The following is a 21,477-nucleotide window of genomic DNA, read 5'->3' on the forward strand; positions in this document are numbered from 1 at the left end:
ATAATAATAATATCTTTATTCAAAATAAAAAAATTCCTTCCAGTAGCACCTTAAAGACCAACTAAGTTAGTTCTTGGTATGAGCTTTCATGTGGTATCTGAAGAAGTGTGCATGCACACGAAAGCTCATACCAAGAACTAACTTAGTTGGTCTTTAAGGTGCTACTGGAAGGATTTTTTTTATTTTGACTATGGCAGACCAACACGGCTACCTACCTGTAACAATATCTTTATTGTCATTGCCCCCATCGGGGACAACGAAATTACTTGACTGCTCCATAAAAACACTAATTAAACAATACAGTATAATACAGCAAGGGAGATTAGATGACTTTCAAAGTCCGGGCTTCCCATTCAGGGCCGAGATCGCTCTGGAGAAGAAGCTGTTCTTAAGACGGCTCGTTCTTGTCTTCATCGACCTGTATCTCCGTCCCGGCGGCAAGAGCTCGAAGAGACAGTGACCAGGATGCGATGGATCTTTTACTATGTCCAGTGCCTTCCTATGGCACCTTGTGGCATAAATCTGCTCTAAGGTGGAGAGTGTATGGTCCCTGCTGCCTGCCTCTGGTTATGGAAAGCTGAGCTGGGGAGTTGATGGGTTGGCTCTTGGGTGGCTCCCGGCACCCAGTGCTTCCCTCCTGGAGTGGTGCTGAGGCTCCCAGCAGCATCCTCTGGTCCCTTTCCCTCTTCCTCACTGGAGGTGTGGCTTTCCCCACCACAGAAAAAGGAACTGCTTCGCAAGATTTTCGGAGGTTCCCTGTAACCCAACTGCCCCTCTGCTTTCCTTCCCTGTTCCAATGGCAGTCCACTGACACATACACACACTCCCCCCACCACTTCCTGTCCAAATCCTGGTTTCCCCTGCCAGTCTTCTCTTTATTCTCCTCTTGCGCTGGTCCCGAGGGTTAACCATGTGGCGAGGTCTGAGTCCAGTCCGAGGTCGAGGGTGCAGCATGGAGGCTGCTTGCCAAAGCTGAAGCTGTGTCTAAGGCAGGGAGTCGGGTGAGGTCAGGAACTCTGGCAGAAGATCAGGACAGGGTGCAGGCAGGAACAGGCTACCAACAATGTTGCTCCCGCAACCTGGGACTGGGGCTGGCTGGCTTTTATTTGCCCCGAGGCATAGGGCGGCCCCGGTCCACAGGTGACTCGCCTCTCCTGGCCTGGAGGCGAGCACTCCTCCTGCGGGAACTTCGTTCCCTCCGCCTCTCTGCCCTGAGCCTCTGCAGCTCAGGAGGGGCTGGAGGGTGACCGGACCCAGAGGCAACCTCCTCTTCCCCTGATGGGGCTGAGAGTGGAGCACCTGCAGGCAATGGGTCCTCCATCACCTGAGGAGCTAGAGCAGACTCAGCTGGTGCCTGCACCTGAGGATCCAGCACAGGTGAGGACCCTTCAGCCCCGGCTCAGCTGGTTCTAGAGGCGGGGACTCCTGTGCAGGCTGGGATCCCTCAAGTTCAGCCTCCGAGTCCGAATCACAGGCCATCACACCTCTTCTCACATATCCTTCTGTTCCTGGTCTGCCCGCCTGCCTTTCTCTCTCACACACACCAGGCTGTGTGGTCTCAGAAAATGCCAGCCTCTGCCTCCTGCAATTGCTCCACTCAACACTGTTGCTCTCTGATTTCTCTCTCACCTTCTTTGCCCTCTCTGAGGCATATGCTGAAAGCTGGAGCCTTAATCTATCCACGCTGCCATGCCAAGTGCTTACTATTCTTTCTGCCCGTCTGCCACTTAAACTATGCTACGTCCTGGCAAGCTCTGGAAGTTGTCACCCTGCGATACCCGGAGTGCTGCCAACATTCCTGTGCCTACTTCCATTATCTCCGCTTCTTTTCATGCCAGCCTCTCCTCCCTCCCTCCCTGGCTGCCCAGGGCACTTGCTGTAAGCAGAAGTCCTAGAATGGCTGAAACAACTTGCCTGCCAACTCTACCCCTTCCTTCCTTGCCGCTGTCTCTCTCTTTGGGCTCCCAGGCTGCCTGCCTGGAGAACAAAGGCTGTGACCTCATCCTGACATTTTCTGATGCAGACAGTGGCTTTTGTGACATCATCCTGGTGTTGCCCACCTGAAGCAGGAACAGAGTCATGTCCCCTCCCACAGCTGCTGTCCTTCTGGCAGAAAAAAAAGAAAAATGTTATGCCCCAATGCCTGCACATTGTTGTCATTGCCATTACTTATACTCACTGTACAACTAATCCAGAATGCGGCAGCCAGACTAGTGACTGGGAGTGGCCGCCATATAACACCAGCCCTGAAAGACCTACATTGGCTCCCAGTACATTTCCGAGCACGATTCAAAGTGTTGGTGCTGACCTTTAAAGCCCTAAATGGTCTCAGCCCAGTATACCTGAAGGAGCATCTTCACCCCCATTATTTAGCCTGGACACTGAGGTCCAGCTCCGAGGGCCTTCTGGTGGTTCCCTCACTGCGAGCAGGGAGGTTACAGGGAACCAGGCAGAGGGCCTTCTCGGTGGTGATGCCCACCTTGTGGAACACACTCCCTTCAGATGTCAAGGAAATAAACAACTATCTGACTTTTAGAAGACATCTGAAGAAAACCCTGTTTAAGGAAGTTTTTAATGTTTGATGTTTTACTGTGTTTTTAATATTCTGTTGGGAACTGCCCAGAGTGACTGGGGAAGCCCAGCCAGATGAGCGGGGTATAAATAACAAAATTACTATTGTTGTTGTATTTGATTTCTTGCCCATCAAGGTGTTCAGTGGTGGAGAATCTGCCTTGCATACAGAAGATTTCAGGTTCCACCCCCAGTGTCTCTGGGTACATCTGGGAGAGAGCCCTGTCTGAAACCCTGGAGAGCTGAGCCTTTTCTCTTGGGGGTACCCCAGTTTGTGCCTCTCACCATTCCTCTGTGTCCAGCCAGTCCATGACAGACACTTCCAGACTGTTGCTATTTTCAGGAAGGAATCAATAACGTCCTAGCAAATTCAGGTTGCGAATTTCTAGTCGATTGGGAGGCCCTGTGCAATAGACTCAGTTCTCCAAAAAGATCAGACTTCCTGCAATATGGAAAGTGACACAAAAATGCACCGGAAAGTATTTATACTTATTTATTTTATTTATACCCTGCCCATCTGGCTGGGTTTCCCCAGCCACTCTGGGCGGCTCCCAACAGAATTAAAAGGACTACAGAGTGGGATGGAAAAGGATACCTTCCTGCATACCTATGGACAACCTTCTTTTTCATATATAAATTTATTTATTTAATTTTACATAATTAGTTATACATAACAAACATATCAATTCAAACAAACAAACAACAACAAAGAACACAAAAGTTTATCTCAAACCTTCAGACCTCCATCTACCCCTCCATGGATTCCATTTTTATAATTTTGTTCCTGCATCTTTTCCTGTAATCTATCTACTGTAATAATAAATGTCCATAATATCCAATTTACTGTAATCTACTTAATAATAAATGTCCATAATATCCAAAGCCCACATTTCTTTTCAAGTGTTTTTTATATTCCTGCTACTGATTTTAACCGTTTACAGTGATCTCTCAAATATGTTTCAAAGTCATCCCAGTCCTTAATAAAGATTTGGTCTTCCTGATTTCTGATCTTTCCCATCATTTTTGCCATTTTGGCATATTCCATCAACTTGGTCTGCCATTCATCTTTGTCTTCTTTCCATCTCTGGGCTGAGAGCATCTGTGCTGCTTTCGCCACATACATAAAAATAAATTTCTTATCTTTTGGTAATTCTGCACCTATAATTCCTAATAAAAAAAGCTTCTGTTTTTTTTAACAAAAGTTATGTTAAACATTTTTCCCCCAATTCATTATATATCAATTCCTATGAACAACTTTCTTAAGCATTTTTCTTATATAATTTTTTTTTTGCAGGGGGAGAGCGTCAGTGGGTGACAGAGCATCGGACAGCAATAATCAGCCTCCAACTCGCGTGAAGCTCACAGTGGAGGTCCAAAAAGATGTGCTACTTGGACATTATGGCTTTGAAGTTTCCCAGAATATTCCCCTTCTTATCACCTCGGTTGCTGCAGGTAGGGATGCCTTTCTCGTCCCACATGGGGACTGTGATATCTCTCTAAGGTAACACCAAATAACATGCAATGATGACAGGGCAGTGGGGTGGGTGGCAGGAATGAATCACACAGAGTAGGCAAAGTTAACTCTTTATTCGAAGGAACAAGGTCTACTCAGGAGCGCCAGGTCTAATGAGCACAGCAAATTATTTAAACTTTTCAGATACATACATTTCACTGATGTTACATTCATTTTGACATTTTAAAACTTGACTTCCTCCCCCCCCCTTTCTGCAGTTCCTTAAATTTATTTTCCATTTCCTCTGCATATCCAAAATAACTTAACTTACTCATTTATTTATCATTCATATATTCTTCTTTCTTTTTTGGCGATCACTCGTAGCCGAGTAAGATTGTCTTCCATAAACACGGTTTTAACAATGAGTCCGTAAGTGACTGTGGAGGCCAATTCTGGAAGCATACGTCCTTCCACAATGGGGACATTGGTTCCCGGGTGGGAGTTGATCATGGTATGGATTTGCCAAGCATGCCATCCTCTTAACATGTTTCTGCCTTGCGTTCTGAGTTCGAGTGTCTTCAAAGTCCATGACACCTTTGGTAAAAGCTGTTCGTATATATATATGTTCATACACACACACACACACTTATATAGCTGCAGGTTATTACAATAATCTTGCCAATGTTTTTATCTGTTTACAGTTTATCTGTAAATATTCAATAAACCATTTCCATTCGTTTATAAAAAGTTTGTTATCTTTATTTCTTATTCTTCTGGCCATTTTTGTATATTCCATAAGTTTTTGTATCATTCTTCCTTTGCTGGGACTACTACTTTCCACTTTTGGGAACAGCAACTCTTCATCATAGGTCTTGCCTCTATGTCACAGTTGTGAAGACTGAAGGTCCCTAGCTTCACATCACTGCCTGAATCTCCTCCTTCCCGGGTCCTTCCCAAGCAATCTGAGACTACACCGATGTGCCTGTCTCTGCTCCTCTCCCTTCATACCTCTTCTGGTTCTGGGAGACCGAGGAGAGGGGAGCTTGTTGCAGCAAGAGGGGGACATAGCCAGCATGACTCATCTCCTGCTTATGAGGAGGAGCACTACCATTCCTTCCTGAGCTGACTATGGTGGGATGGAGTCACTCAATGGTGCAGTTACGGCTCTTTGGGTAACTTTGGTTTGTATTTTCATGTTGTAAGATGTCTGAAGTGAGGCTCCAGCTTTCTGCAATTCAAGTTGATTTAGTAAACCCGGAGAGATAATTTGTCCCTAACAAGGCCCTGACATTTTACAGGCAGCACCGCTGACGGGAAGCTTTTGCCGGGGGATCACATCATTGCAATAAACAACAAAGCAGCTGAAGAGGACGTTACCGGGGAACAAGCAACCGCTCTTTTAAGGTGCTATGCGTGAACATGCCCAAAGCATTAGATAATGCAGCTGGGCTCCAGGAAAAGCTTAGGTTCTCTCTTTTTATATATATAAATTCATTTATTTGATTTTTCAGATTAAAGTTTTACAATCGCATATACAACATAAAAACAAGATTCCAAAGAATCTCCTGGACTTCCTTCCTCCCTTTTGTGGGTCCTATTGTTAATCATTTCCTCCTGCATCTTTTATAAACATCCAAATCTTTTACATCTCATGTCCAAAATTCACCATTAAACTGCAAGTGTTATTCCAATCCTACTAACGATTTTAACTGTTTACAATGGTTTTTAAGGTAAATTATAAATTTCCCTTTAGGGACATGGGTGGCGCTGTGGGTTAAGCCACAGAGCCTAGGACTTGCCGATCAGAAGGTCGGTGGTTCGAATCCCCGCCACGGGGTGAGCTCCCATTGCTCGGTCCCAGCTCCTGCCAACCTAGCCGTTCGAAAGCACGTCAAAGTGCAAGTAGATCAATAGGTACCACTCCGGCAGGAAGGTAAACGGCGTTTCCGTGCGCTGCTCTGGTTCGCCAGAAACTGCTTAGTCATGCTGGCCACATGACCCGGAAGCTGTGCCCCGGCTCCCTCGGCCAATAAAGCAAGATGAGCTCCGCAACCCCAGAGTCGGTCACGGCTGGACCTAATGGTCAGGGGTCCCTTTACCTTTACCTATAAATTTCCCCCATTCCTGATTACAATTTTGGTCTTCCTGATTTCTGATTCTTCCGGTCAGTTTTTGCCATTTCGGCATAATCCATCAACTTAATCTGCCATTCTTTTCTGGTAGGGAGAAGGACAGCTTAGGTTCTCACCAGAGATTTGTGCTAGCTTAGACAGGGTTTGGGTATCCCAAGGAGGATCCAAATTTTTCTGTGGCATCTCCTAACCATGTTCAATCAAGAGTTACTTATTTCTGAAGTCCCATGGTGTCACGGTCCGGTTCACGGGTGATCGAAGTCCTGGCAGGGGATGTCAGGACTGGGGGCAAGATGGTGGGGTGGGAACAGGAACAGGGGTCCAGAAGCCAGGAGTCATAGAATCATAGAATCATAGAGTTGGAAGAGACCACAAGGGCCATCGAGTCCAACCCCCTGCCAAGCAGGAAACACCATCAGAGCACTCCTGACATATGGTTGTCAAGCCTCTGCTTAAAGACCTCCAAAGAAGGAGACTCCACCACACTCCTTGGCAGCAAATTCCACTGTCAAACAGCTCTTACTGTCAGGAAGTTCTTCCTAATGTTTAGGTGGAATCTTCTTTCTTGTAGTTTGGATCCATTGCTCCGTGTCCGCTTCTCTGGAGCAGCAGAAAACAACCTTTCTCCCTCCTCTATGTGACATCCTTTTATATATTTGAACATGGCTATCATATCACCCCTTAACCTCCTCTTCTCCAGGCTAAACATGCCCAGCTCTGTTAGCCGTTCCTCATAAGGCATCGTTTCCAGGCCTTTGACCATTTTGGTTGCCCTCCTCTGGACACGTTCCAGTTTGTCAGTGTCCTTCTTGAACTGTGGTGCCCAGAACTGGACACAGTACTCCAGGTGAGGTCTGACCAGAGCAGAATACAGTGGCACTATTACTTCCCTTGATCTAGATGCTAGTCAGGAAACCAGGAGTCAGGAAACCAGGAGAGCTGGGAGTCAAGAAGCTAAGGTCCGAGGGTCAGGAAGCAAGGAGTCATGAAGTCAAGGGTCTGAGGACCAAGAAGCAAGGAGTCAAGGAACCAAACCCAGCAAGGCAGGGAACATGTTGCGGTGGCAAAGAGCTGAAGGGAAAAGCTGACCTTATATCCCTTCCCAGCTCTTGCCACCAGGTGCTGTGAGTTACCAGTTGGCCTCAACTGTGGGGCCGCACCTTGCCTCTTCAGAACAAACTTAGGAAGGCCCCAATCCTGGTCACAGGGCCTGGCCTCTGCACGCATACCTGACACATGGCACTTTACAGAATACAGTGGTACCTCGGGTTAAGTACTTAATTCATTCCGGAGGTCCGTTCTTAACCTGAAGCACCACTTTAGCTAATGGGGCCTCCTGCTGCTGCCGCTCCGCCGGAGCACAATTTCTGTTCTCATCCTGAAGCAAAGTTCTTAACCCAAGGTAATATTTCTGGGTTAGCGGAGTCTGTAACCTGAAGCGTATGTAACCCGAGGTACCACTGTCCAAGTCATATGGTGTTTGAGATGGCAGTGAAGCATCCAGACAGGAATATTGGGGAGACAGTTGGAGATGCAGGACTTGAATGAGGAAGACAGTTTAAAAGTAGAGTGATAGAGGTGACTTGGGTGTCATCTGTGTGGTACTGATGGTCTAAAACACTGAGCCTCTTGGACTTTACGATCGGAAGGTCGGTGGTTCGAATCCCCGCAGCAGGGTGAGCTCCCATTGCTCGGTCCCAGCTCCTGCCAACCTAGCAGTTTGAAAGCACACCAGTGCAAGTAGATAAACAGGCACCACTGCGGCAGGAAAGTAAATGGCATTTCTGTGCACTCTGGTTTCCTTCCCGGTGTCCCGTTGCACCAGACGCAGTTTAGTCATGCTGGCCACATGACCTAGAAAGCTGTCTGTGGACAAACGCCAGCAGCCTGAAAGCGAGATGAGCACCACAACCCCATAGTCGCCTTTGACTGGACTTAACCATCCAGGGGTCCTTTACCTTTTTACCTTTTACCAATGTGTATAAGTGGTACTGAAAGCAATGGGGTCTGGGTGAAGTCAGTAACTCATACAGTGGTACCTCGGGTTAAGTACTTAATTCGTTCCAGAGGTCCATCTTAACCTAAAACTGTTCTTAACCTGAAGCACCACTTTAACTAATGGGGCCTCCTGCTGCTGCCACGCCGCTGGAGCACGATTTCTGTTCTCACCCTGAAGCAAAGTTCTTAACCTGAAGCACTATTTCTGGGTTAACAGAGTCTGTAACCTGAAGCGTACCTAACCTGAAGCGTATCTAACCCAAGGTACCACTGTAGTACGTCTTTAGATAAAAGGTAGTTTTGCTACTATCCAGGGTATGTATTATCTCCCTTGTGGAAACAGCTGTTATATATTTTCATTTTCTTTTCTTTTTTTGCCTTACAGGGAATCAGAAGACACTCTCCAGTTTACAGTTCTCCGATGCACCTCGGTAAATTGCCTTCATGCACCACTGGGGTTTGAAATGCTCCCTGGGGGGGGGGTCAGGGTTTGGCCTCCTGATGGGTGTGCGCAAACGAGATGCTCCCGGAGGTAATCTTAAGAGTTACAAAGGATGGGTAGGGGGAGATGTCCCTGAGACTAGGGAACATGTGCTTTTTGCAGCTCTGGAGAGGCCACACACATCAGTGGCAGACATTTTGCCCTCACCCTACTGTTGCTGCCATCCTGGCATTAGTGCAGCGTTATGGACAGAGGGTTGACCACCCATTGCATGTCGGATTCTTAAGCCTTATCAGAGGAATCTGGCCACTCTCCAGGCACTCGGCTTAAGATCCTTGTTGACCTCCCCGTCTCCGTCTCCCGGCAGGATACAGGCTAGGTCACTATCGGCGATCCTCCTCAAGCGTGAGAAGAACACACCACTCTTCCCTCCTCCCTGCCTCCCCCAGGGAGGGGACAGAGACAGACAGAAATGTATTTACATGTCTTTATTTCTGTCCTTGCAGCAGTACAGAGAAACGCGTCTGTACTCATCAGACACCAACAGTAGAGAGATAATAACTCCACCCCTGTACTTCCAGTACAGGTCAGATGACACTCTGAGCTAACATCCGGTGCTCAGCACAGTGAATAGACTGTCCCTTTGTTCCCATGGTACAGTCCCAAACATCAACATCCTGTTTTGCATTCCAGCAACTTGCAGCTCGCTCTCGCATTGCTGCTTTTCCGTAACACTTTTTGCAGCTCTGGAGAGGCCACACACATCAGTGGCGGACATTATGCCCTCACCCTACTGTTGCTGCCATCCTGGCATTAGTGCAGCGTTATGGACAGAGGGTTGACCACCCATTGCATGCCAACGTGTGTGACCGTATCCTGTTGACAGCCTGTCAAGATAAAGATAAGCTGCTTCCAGGGGGCAGCTAGTGGGTAAAGAAAAGCAGGCACGAGGTGGTGCTTAACCCTTGCCCTCCTGCTGTTTCCCCGTTCCAAATCACTCTCCAAATATGTTTTCCTGCATTTGGAACCCTCCCGTGAGAACAGCCATATGAGTGGGGTCCACTTTGGTGCCCAGTGAAGACTTTCTCATTCGCTCTGATGTTTTCATTGTGTTTTAAATCTGAGCTATTTGGGGTGGGGGGGTTTCCAGCTTTTCAAATTTTATTTATACTTTTCAAGTGTATACATTTCACTAGTTTTATACATTTCCCTAATTTTACAATCATTTTAACATTTCAAAACTGGACTTCCTTCCCCCTCTTTTTGCCGTTCCTTAAATTTATTTTTAATCTCCTCTGCATATCCAAATTCACTCAATTTGCTCATTTATTCACCTGCTTTAAATGCAGACCCTTATAGAAACTGCAGGTTACTGCAATAATCCATTCAATCTGATCTGTTTTACTCTGTCTCCATTTTAACTTGGATATTGCCCTAGCTTTTTGGTGGGTTTTAATGATGACATTTCACATTTTGAGCATGGTTTTGTTTTGTTTTGTTTTGTTTTGTTTTGTTTTGTTTTGTAAGCCACTTATTTATTTATTTCTGGGTGCGGATGCACATTCAGTCGATAAATCTGGAGCAATTCAAAGAGCGAAAGCGTTGTCTCCCACTCCACACATTTCTCCATTTCTGATTCGCCCCCTCCCTGCAAGCAGTTTTTTAAAACAGCAACAACAACAGATCATTAGGCTACCATTTCTCTGCGTTGGGTTGCCGTAGCCAAATGAAAAGGAAGTCCTTAAAGTGCTCTTTGTGAAGTTCCCAGAGGCGTCAGGAGAGCTGTTGCAGGAAAGAATGCTGGTCAAAATGGACGCTTGACCGGATCCAGCAAGACTATTTTTAATGGCTTGATAGCAGAGGCGGAGCTAGCTACTCCAGCACCTGGAGCCACACACATGCTGTGCTCCCAGGGGCGGGGCGAGCCGCCCACAGGGAGGTCGGGGTGAGAGTGCCAGGGGGGCACAGAGGTGTGCGTCCCAGAGGTCGAGCCGCCCATGGCGGGCGGCTTCCTGGGGGTGAGTGAAGGGAGCCGCACCCCTTTGCCAGCACCCTTCCTCCCTTCCCTCTTCCTTTTGACAGCTCGGGGGAGGCTCCCGCTGTTGGCATGCAACCAAGGAAATGGGGGCAATTGGCAGGCCCCCAGCTGGCTCCAGCCCACCGGCCGGTGTGCCAGGCGGACTCCAGTCCTTGGTGCAGCATGAATCTGCGACCTGAGCTTCAGAAGCTAGGGCACGCTACTCAGCAGAGTAAACACTGCGCAAACAGAAATGGCAGGAGAGGCTGTGTGAGTATATTTACAGGCAGTTTATTCAGCATACATCAGGGCAAAAGGAAACATGTCTGATCTCCTTCGTGTCCAAAGCAAAACGGCTAAAGCAAAAGCTATAGACAAATAGAAGTTCCCAGCATACTGTGCTGGAATGTAAACAGACACGTGACACACAACAATCATGCCTGTTCCTTAAGGTGAAATGGAATATCCCAACACCCCCCCCACCCCAGGAAGCAGCCTGGGAGCGGGGGGCAACGGTGTGCCTCCCGCCTGCGACTCCCAAGCCTCCCCCGAGCTGTCAAAACGAAGGGGAGAAGGGGAGAAGCGGCGCAGCTCCGCCCCTTCCCCTGACAGATCGGGGCAGGCTTGGGAGTCACGGGCGGGTGGCACACCGAATGTCACCCCCCTCAGTGATGACACCTGGGGCGGACCACCCCCACCAGTGGGGGGAGAGCCAGTGTGGTGTAGTGGTTAAGAGCGGTAGACTTGTAATCTGGTGAACCGGGTTCGTGTCTCCGCTCCTCCACATGCAGCTGCTGGGTGACCTTGGGCTAGTCACACTTCTCTGGAGTCTCTCAGCCTCACTCACCTCACAGAGTGTTTGTTGTGGGGGAGGAAGGAAAAGGAGAATGTTAGCCGCTTTGAGACTCCTTAGGGTAGTGATAAAGCGGGATATCAAATCCAAACTCTTCTTCTGCTGCTGCTCCTTAGGTGAGATTGCGAAAATCGTGATGATGTCGAACCGACAGGGTTTGTTGTCATCTTGCCATGTTGCTGTCAGGGTGTTGTACTTTGCAAACCCAATGCCATTGTCTTTGCAGGGTGGCCCTAAATCCTCCTTTCTTACAGCCGAGAAAAGAGCCAGGCTAAAGACGAATCCCGTCAAAGTCCGCTTTGCAGAGGAAGTAGTCGTGAACGGACATACTCAGGTATGTGCCAACGCGGCCATTATGCCAGAAGAAACAGCCTTGGAGCAATGGTCAGATTGTCAAAATACATATGCAGGGAGGTTGTCAGTCATTAACATCACGAAGGCACCTTGTTGGCTGCCCCTGCACTGGGCTAGTGGAATTGAAAGTTGTGCTGATAACCAGTTTAAGGATAGCTCAGTTGGTTAGAGCATGGTGCTCATAACACCAAGGTTACAGGTTCAATCCCTGTATGGGACAGCCGAATATTCCTGTTTTGCAGTGGGTTGGACTAGATTATTTTCAGGGTCCCTTCTAACTTAGCTGACTAGTTATTGGCCTTGTGACTGGTTTATTAGTTCTTTAAATTTATATATTTCTGTGTATTGCCAAAACCTCCTTGTTTGCGCCCCTCTTTGGCTGTGTACCCGTTACGGTTTACTCCGAATCCTGTGCGTTTCCACAGCTCAGGTTTTTTTAATCTGCAGAACTATCCTGTGGTTTCTTGCAAAATGCTGCAGTTTGACGCATTCCAGCCTGCCACACGCCAGCTTCAATCCAACTTGGGTTAGATCTAAACACAGGAAAAACAGATTAGAAGCATAACGACCCCACCCCACCCCACTTACCATTCCCCCCTCCCCGTCTTTCCCCCTCTTTTCATCCTAGTTGTTTAAACCAATTCATGAACCAATAACTTAAAAAACTGACCTCTAATAATGAACCATATGTTGTAAATATTACTCCACATTTATTACGCTATTTTTGTGATATACAAATGACATGAGAAAACTTGGTATACTTATTTCTATAACATTATTCTTGTTTATAAAACCAAAAAATAAAATTAAAATAAACACAGGGAAAACCTGCTATAAATAAGTCAGAAATTAGATTATAACAAAAAAAAATCTATGGGAAATCATATTTTAAAATTTCCTGCTCTCTGGCGCCATCTGGTGTTGCATGTTTATAGCACATTCAAATCTCTGTTTTTTTACTAACGTAGCTTAGTTCTTGAAAACTGTAACGTCTGACTTGAAAACCTTTGAGGTGTGCACACCAATAAACCAAAGAAACAAACCTGTGCAGATGCACAGCTTTTCAAGTGGAAATCCTGGAGGCAGCTTTATTGAGTACAAGTACAATAAACGAAAGGGACGTGGGTGGTGCTGTGGGTTAAACCACAGAGCCTAGGACTTGCCGATCAGAAGGTCGGCGGTTTGAATCCCCGCGATGGGGTGAGCTCTCGTTGCTCGGTCCCTGCTCCTGCCAACCTAGCAGTTCAAAAGCACGTCAAAGTGCAAGTAGATAAATAGGTACCACTCCGGCGGGAAGGTAAACGGCGTTTCTGTGAGCTGCTCTGGTTTGCCAGAAGCGGCTTAGTCACGCTGGCCACATGACCCGGAAGCTGTACGCCGGCTCCCTCGGCCAATAAAGCGAGATGAGCGCCACAACCCCAGAGTCATCCGCGACTGGACCTAATGGTCGGGGTCCCTTTACCTTACTACAATAAACGAAATCTACTGCTCATTCTTAGAAGGGTTGGGCTGCTTTAATAGTTTATTTCCCTGCTATGGTAAAAGAGTAGTGAAGTCAGGCAATTAACCTTTTACTGTTCTTTTAAAAAAGATTTCCTCTGGTAGAAAATGGAAACTAAAACTGTTTTACATTATTTAGTCCATTTGTGTGTGTGTGTGTGTGTGTGTGTGTGTGTGTGTGCTGATTGCAAGCTGCCTTGTGTTCAGCTGCAGAAAAGCAGGTTATACTTTCTGGAATAAAGAGAAAACTTTCTTCCATGGGTGTTCCATGGGGTGAAATATCCCCCCCATACAGAGGCTTGTTTTTCATCACAAAACCTCTTGGTGCCTGAATGTACATGGAGCAGGCACCCGTCGCGGGGATTCGAACCGCCGACCTTCTGATCGGCAAGTCCTAGGCTCTGTGGTTTAACCCACAGCGTAGTCAACCTTTTTATACCTACCGCCCACTAATGCAGCTTTCTTGATGTTAAAATTTTCAGTGCTCGGTGAAAGGAGGATTCATCTTGTGCCGTAGAGCCCCCTACCGCCCACCTAGAATCCTGAAACGCTCACTAGTGGGCGGTAGGAACCCGGTTAACAACCCCTGAGCTAGAGTAAAGGTACAAAAGGTAAAGGATCCCTGGACGGTTAAGCCAGTCATAGGTGACCAGGGGGTTGCGGTGCTCATCCTGCTTTCAGGCTGAGGGAGCCAGCATTTGTCCACAGACAGCTTTCCAGGTCATGCGGCCAGCATGACTAAACTGCTTCTGGCACAACGGGACACCGTGACCGAAATGCCGTTTACCTTCCCGCCTCAGCGGTACCTATTTATCTACTTGCACTGGTATGTTTTCAAACAGATAGGTTGGCAGGAGCTGGGACAGAGCAACGGGAGCTCACCCCGTCGCAGGGATTCAAACTGCCGACCTTCTGATTGGCAAGCCCAGGAGGCTCAGTGGTTTAGACCACAGTACCACCCGCATCCCCTATAAGCTATGGGGGAAAGGGTCACTGCCCCACCATCAGTCAACTCCAGTTGACTCTGCTTAATGTTGACCCTGGCTCCACCTACTGTTGACCTCCCAGAATGCATGCCCCAAAGGTTAAGGGTGGGGGGAGATTGACACATAGTTGTACCCTATGGCGATCCCTCCAAGCACAGCCATTGTGGCTGTGCAGGAAAAGAACACTTCCAAATAATTTTAGCAGGTTTTCAAAAACGGCATAGTAACTTGCTTTTTAAAAAAATGCATATCAGAATGATCAGTTTAAATGAGAACATTGTTCTGAAACAAAAGTTTTGCTTGGAAAAAGCCCAGAATTGCTTTCACACAGCTGAAATATGAACCTTCGGTCTGAGGGCATGAATTGTTGATGAGACCAAATGCTTTTAAACCCTTAATTTTCCAGGGTAAGTCTTGTTTATTGCTTTAAGACAAAGCTATATGGGAGCACGAGGTCATCTAAGGATTTTTTGCAAGGTAAAAATGATTGGCGTATACTTTGTCCTGTCCACTGAAAGTGCATTGCGCAACCTGGGCTTTTGATTCAACCCAAGACTTCGGTTTCTGCTTACAAATGATTTGCCAGTTGCTGTTCTGCTAAAAGGGCTCAAAGGAGACTTAAAACCAAAATCGCAGAATAATAAAACCCAACAGTAAAATGCTATTCGGTTGGGAATTTTAATATTGAAGTTTATTAATATTAAAGAATGGCTGCTAAGAAATAATCCACCACGGATAGCCACAAAATGTCTTCTGGAAGCAGAATGGTCATTGACTGACTATAGAAACTGCTTAAGTAAGTAAACTAGTGCAGGAATGGACAGCAGTTGCGCGTCTGTTCTGCATGTACACTAGCGGCCAAAATTGTGGAAACCTTTTGGGGAAAGTGTATTTCTGAGGTCTGATGGCTCATAACACCACTTTCTTTTTGAGTAATATCATAAAATTATTTATCAATGGAAAGATTTTTAATAATAATTTCTATTGATTTTTCAAAATAATACACACAATTTGCACATTTAAATTTTAGAATAAAACAAGATTCTGTGACTCCCTCCTCCCCTCTGTGGGTCCTTTAAATATCTTATTCAACTGCATATTATAGTTCCTCCAAATTATAATCCTCCAAAGTCTTTGTAACGTTGCAAGAATTATTCAAAGTTTGCCAAAGAAATGGAAAGATAATTTAATGAAGAATGTAATGCAACAAAGTTTGTTCAATTCTGTCAAAAGTTACAGTCAAATAACCAGAAAAAGGAAGCACAACTTGCTTAGGTTGATATACCGTAGCTTGCCTTCATTTGAATGTAGCCAATGAGCATGAGTGCTTAGAGGCCCATCAGGTGTTAAAGGTAAAGGGACCCCTGACCATTAGGTCCAGTCCTGACTGACTCTGGGGTTGTGGTGCTCATCTCGCTTTATTGGCCGAGGGATCCGGCATACAGGTGAACCAGAGCAGCACACGGAAACGCCGTTTACCTTCCCGCCGGAGCGGTACCTAGTTATCTACTTGCACTTTAACGTGCTTTCGAACTGCTAGGTTGGCAGGAGCAGGGGCAGAGCAACGGGAGCTCACCCCGTCACGGGGATTCAAACCACTGACATTCTGATCAGCAAGTCCTAGGCTCTGTGGTTTAACCCACAGCGCCATGAACCATCAAACCTCGGAAATACACTTTACCCAAAAGGTTTCCACAATTTTGGCCACTACTGTAGAAGGTTCCGGGGGTGGGGTGAAAATGTTCCCTGCCTGAAACACTGACGATCTGTTAGCAGTCTTTGTAGACAATACTGAGGTAGCCAGACGAATGGTCTGACTTTAATTCTTTTATTTTTTTTGGATTGCTGGGCACTGCCCTGACCTTTTTTCTGGGAGGATGGTACAGAAATATAAGTAAACCACATTGCACCAAGAGCCTGGAAACTGATGGCGCTTGACCAAATCCCATCTTCTAGGATCCTGGCCCCATGGGGCAAGTAGAATAGAGCGTGCCTGCATTGGGCAACTCAGCAAATGAGTGTCTGCTTGGGGGCTGCAGTGCCGCAATTTGACTAACACTTTAATTTGATTCTGTTGCTATAAAACAGTGTGTTCTGGAGAAGGCAATATGCTGCCAGATGTCTGGGAGATGGCAAAGAGGATATTTTCCGTCCGTGGAAATGGCAGAGAATCTTTGACATCTCCCAAACATTGGTGTTTTGCTTTGTTTGCTTTTGTTACCTTGTGTATTTTGCGTTTTTATTTTGTGTTTTTACGCTGGAAGCGCCCCCTGTGATCCTTTGGATGAAGGGCGGTTTACAAACGTAATACTTAAAAATTTAAAAATTACATGAAGTGGTGTGCTGCCTCATGATATGTTACTTTGTAAACCCCTTAGAAGCCAATCTGGCATATAAGCAGCATATAAATTAATACATAATACAGTGGTACCTCGGGTTAAGTACTTGATTCGTTCTGGAGGTTCTTAACCTGAAACTGTTCTTAACCTAACCTGAAGCACCACTTTAGCTAATGGGGCCTTCTGCTGCTGCCGTGCAATTTCTGTTCTCATCCTGAAGCAAAGTTCTTAACCCGAGGTAATATTTCTGGGTTAGCAGAGTCTGTAACCTGAAGCATATGTAACCTGAAGCATATGTAACCCGAGGTACCACTGTATTATTATTATTATTAATAATAATAATAATAATAATAATAATAATAATAATAATAATAGCAGCTCAATTTAAAATAGGGATGAGTTAATATTGTCAAGGTCACTTCTACTCTGTTTCTCATTTGATCTGTCTCAGATTAAGTTCTCCACATTTCTGTGTCAATTTGCATATTTTTTTAAAAAGGTCCTAACAAAAACCCATTAGCATTTTTCCCCCCAATAATTTTTATTAATTTTTCCACAATTGTTACAAATATTGCATCAAACATTGCACAACCGAAGGTCAAAACAAAACAAAAACAAAAGAATACATCAAAGGAAAAAAGATGACAAACAAACAATAAAAACGAACTTAATTGTTTAAAAATCCAACCTTATGAACATATTAATTGACTTCCTCTAGTAACTCCCTCCTGAGTTTCCTTGTATCTGAATGTAAGAGCTTTCCAATATCATTATTAAACAACAATATTCCAATTATAATCAAATTTATTCACTTTTCTTAAAATCCATTAGCATTTTGGGGCGAAATTTTCATAATATGCACATTTGTATGCAATATTGTCACACGTTTTACAGGGCATTTTTGCCTAATACAATACTGAATGCTTTTGTACATTATTTTCATTGTCGTAGGCATTTTTATGCACACCAGTCGGGCACATGCGTTTTTGTACAGGTTACTTGGCTTGCGAAGTGCATTGCAAAATTCGCAGCAGTGTGCCTTTTACAGGACAGCTGCGTTTCAGTTTTTGTATCGTTTTGGAAAGGGCAAATCTGGCAAGTTCACTTTTAAATGGGAACTGAATCGAATTCCTAACCCTTCCCTAATTTAAATTAATCCTTGGGCCCTATTGACTTTGGTGGGCATTGGGGATGTAGCAGATGGGGAATGTAGCAATGACGTTCAGTTTGGTTAAAACTTCCTCATTCACCCCTCTCTATCCTCCGTCCAGGGACGGAGGTGGCACTGTGGGTTTAAACCACAGAGCCTAGGACTTGCCGATCAGAAGGCCAGCGGTTCGAATCCCCGCAACGGGGTGAGCTCCCATTGCTCGGTCCTTGCTCCTGTCAAACTAGCAGTTCGAAAGCACGTCAAAGTGCAAGTAGATAAATAGGTACCACTGTGGCGGGAAGGTAAATGGCGTTTCCGTGTGCTGCTCTGGTTCGCCAGAAGCGGCTTAGTCATGCTGGCCACATGACCCGGAAGCTGTACGCCATCTCCCTCAGCCAATAAAGCAAGATGAGTGCCGCAGCCCCAGAATTGGTCACGACTGCACCTAATGGTCAGGGGTCCCTTTACCTTTACCTATCCTCTGTCCAGATAAGGAAGAGTTGTTATCAGAGTGCAAGAGCACATTCCAGCCAGGGAAAACCACTCCAGGTAAAAAGGAAGACCAGTGCAAAGTGTGACCTGGGGAGAGGGAAGAGCTCCGAAAGCCAAATGGAGAGGTCTGGGGGCCATATTCAGGCCCCCAGGTCTGGGGTCCTCGACCCTGGGCTAAGTGAAGCTTATTTTGTAGGTGTGATAATAATTGTATTAAGAGATCCCGTTGTTTGCCTTTGGGTCGTATGTGATCGCCGAAGATGACATGTTCCCGATAGATCTGCCAAGCAGAACACTTGAACCAAAGGAAAACACTGTATGGCGGCTAGATGGTGTCTTTTGGTCTTCCAGGGAAGTTCTCTGCTGTGTATGCCCAACGTTCTCAAGGTGTATCTGGAAAACGGACAGACGAAAGCTTTCAAGTTTGACTCCAGCACTACTGTCAAGGTACTCTGAGCCGGACCCTAGATTTTACCTCTTATGTTTTGAGTTCTATTATATTGCAGAAAGTGCTGGGGCCTGATGCACAAATGAACATTTGGGTATTGAGAAGTGTCTTGGAAATAGAATATGGAGGTTGCAGACACAAACACACACACCAGTCTTGAATGGGTGACTTGTGCCACCCCAGTAAAGCGCCGAGGGCCTTCTGGCGGTTCCCTCATTGCTAGAAGTGAGGTTACGAGAAACCAGACAGAGCGCCTTCTCGGTAGTGGCGCCCGCCCTGTGGAACACCCTCCCTTCAGATGTGAAGGGAATAAGCAGCTATATTATCTTTAAAAGACATCTGAAGGCAGCCCTGTTTAGGGAAGTTTTAAATATTTAATGCTGTATTGTTTTTAACACTTGATTGGGAGCCGCCCAGAGTGGCTGGGGAAATAAATTATTATTATTATTATTATTATTATTATTATTATTATTATTATTATTATTAATATTATTATAAAGCACTTCCTACCTGTATCAATGCGGGACGTGGGTGGCGCTGTGGGTTAAACCACAGAGCCTAGGACTTGCCGATCAGAAGGTCGGCGGTTCGAATCCCTGCGACAGGGTGAGCTTCCGTTGCTCAGTCCCTGCTCCTGCCAACCTAGCAGTTCAAAAGCACATCAAAGTGCAAGTAAATAGGTACCACTCCAGCGGGAAGGTAAACGGCATTTCCATGAGCTGCTCTGGTTCGCCAGAAGCAGCTTAGTCCTGCTGGCCACATGACCCGGAAGCTGTACGCCAGCTCCCTTGGCCAGTAAAGCGAGATGAGCGCCGCAACCCCAGAGTCGGCCACGACTGGACCTAATTGTCAGGGGTCCCTTTACCTTTTTACCTGTATCAATAGCCCCATTCAGGCAATTTTGCTCCCTCTCCATGTGACATTGTGCAAAGGGGTAGCAGGGCTGTGCATGCTAGTGCCACCCCACTGTCCTGCCTCCTGCCAGCCCTGCCTTCATGCTATCCATGCACTGGGGGAGGAATTGATGGGGGGAGTCTGCTGAGCACAGGGTCATGTGGGTATCCTACACACATTCAGTGGGCTTCTCTATTCAGACGTTCCCCAGTGCATAGATAGAGTGTGGGTGGAGCTGGCAGGAGACCAGGTGATGGGTCTACAGTTGATGTGTAGGTAGAGAAATGCCCAACTAGGGCTTATTTGGTAAGCTTATCTAGTTTTGATTTCATGCTGTTTCTGTAGGATGCTCTGGTAGATTTTGCTGTGGCCTGATGTGTTTTATCACAAAAATCTGTGTCCACCATCCGGTTATGCGTGCTTAAGTACCGCTGGTTCTTTTTATTTTTATATTTTTTAATTGAATTTGTATGTCGCCTTTCATCTGAACATCACAGGGCAGTTCACAACATACAAATACAAAATGGGAACGCAAAATACAAAAACAAGGCAAGCATCCATAACTCTGTGATGGGTTGTACCCCATGCTAATATCTGTTTTAACCCATATGGGCGTGACTTATTCTCCCCCCCAAAAAAAAAATCATTATAAAATCCCAGTGAAACCCATGAGATTTGGGGTGCTTAGTAACCCCTGGAATTAGACAATCCATCGCAATGGGTAAGCTTTTGTATCAAGAAACCTGCCGTGCTCTGAAACATCTCAGATACATTTGAAAGGGTAGTTTGCCAAGGAATTCTCCCCATGGGTCAGCTCTGACTCTCGCCCATTCTGCTGCCATTAACGGTGCTCCAGATCTGCCACCCAAGATGGACGCTTCACGTTGCCTGACGTGTACTCCCAGCTGCGGGAATATCCACGCGTAGCCCTAGATAATTTATCCAGGGGCATAGATTTGCTGCTTTATTTGTTGCTTTCCCATCAATAATTGGCAGGACATTATTCTCACTTTGAAAGAGAAGCTCTCCATCCGGAGTATTGGTTATTTTGCCTTGGTCTTGGAAGAGCTGTACAATGTGTTGAAGATGTATCTTCTGCATGAGGATGAACTCATCGGACAGGTCAGTTGCAGTACTTTTGGTGCTCCCATCAGCGAACGGTTGTGGACAAATGGGAAGAGCAACAGGAAGTACATTACAGATTGATAACGTCCTGTTGCAAGGAGTTTGAGCTACCCTCAATGTTTTGGCACAACGGCCCCTCTGATTTATTACTCCTAACGAGCTCCTTTACTAATCCAAGCCTTGAGCTCCATTCTGAGGGGAAAGGCAGGGCCCATGTTTAAATGTTAGTGCAATTATTTCAGCTGGATTTTTAAAATACAGTGGTACCTCGGTTTTGGAACATCTCAGAAGTTGAACATTTCAGTTTTTTAATGTCTCGGAAGTCGAAAATTTCGGTTTTCAAATGCCAAAAACCCGGAAGTAACTGCTTCGGTTTTTGAATGCTTTTTGGAAGTCGAATGTGCCACGCGGCTTCCGTATTGAGTCTTCCGGAAGTAAATGCTTCGGTTTTCAAATGTTTCGGAAGTTGAACGGTCTTCCGGAATGGATTACGTTCAAAAACTGAGGTACCACTATATGCAATTGCCTGTGTTGTATTGTGAAATCGCTTTGAGATACTTCATCGGAAGATATAAATAAATGATTGATCGTGCTAGTCCGTCTAGACTAGCAGCTACTAAAAGGGGGGGATAGCTCCTCAGAATGTGTGGGTTGTGGGTGACTGGGAGCAAATCCATTGGAGCCCTCCAAAATGCCAATTCTCACAAGGATCTGTTCCTGCTA

The 21,477-nt window shown here is 46.0% G+C and overlaps 1 protein-coding gene across 3 annotated transcripts in view; it reads left to right on the plus strand.

Moving 5' to 3' along the window:
* The window catches only part of FRMPD1 (FERM and PDZ domain containing 1), an 82,822-nt gene that overhangs the window by 46,728 nt on the left and 14,617 nt on the right, over nucleotides 1-21,477 (plus strand). For 2 of the 3 annotated variants that reach the window (XM_081176080.1, XM_081176081.1), the window contains 6 exons: nucleotides 3,866-4,023; nucleotides 5,323-5,428; nucleotides 8,540-8,585; nucleotides 11,693-11,800; nucleotides 18,639-18,734; nucleotides 20,626-20,751. In XM_081176080.1, the coding sequence (XP_081032206.1) occupies nucleotides 3,866-4,023; nucleotides 5,323-5,428; nucleotides 8,540-8,585; nucleotides 11,693-11,800; nucleotides 18,639-18,734; nucleotides 20,626-20,751 (640 nt within the window). Of the gene's footprint in view, nucleotides 1-3,865; nucleotides 4,024-5,322; nucleotides 5,429-8,539; nucleotides 8,586-11,692; nucleotides 11,801-18,638; nucleotides 18,735-20,625; nucleotides 20,752-21,477 lie in introns of those variants that run through there. The other variant, XM_081176082.1, reaches the window with a different exon arrangement.

Source organism: Podarcis bocagei (assembly GCF_964188305.1).
Source record: "Podarcis bocagei genome assembly, chromosome: 17".
Classification (NCBI taxonomy): Eukaryota; Metazoa; Chordata; class Lepidosauria; order Squamata; family Lacertidae; genus Podarcis; species Podarcis bocagei.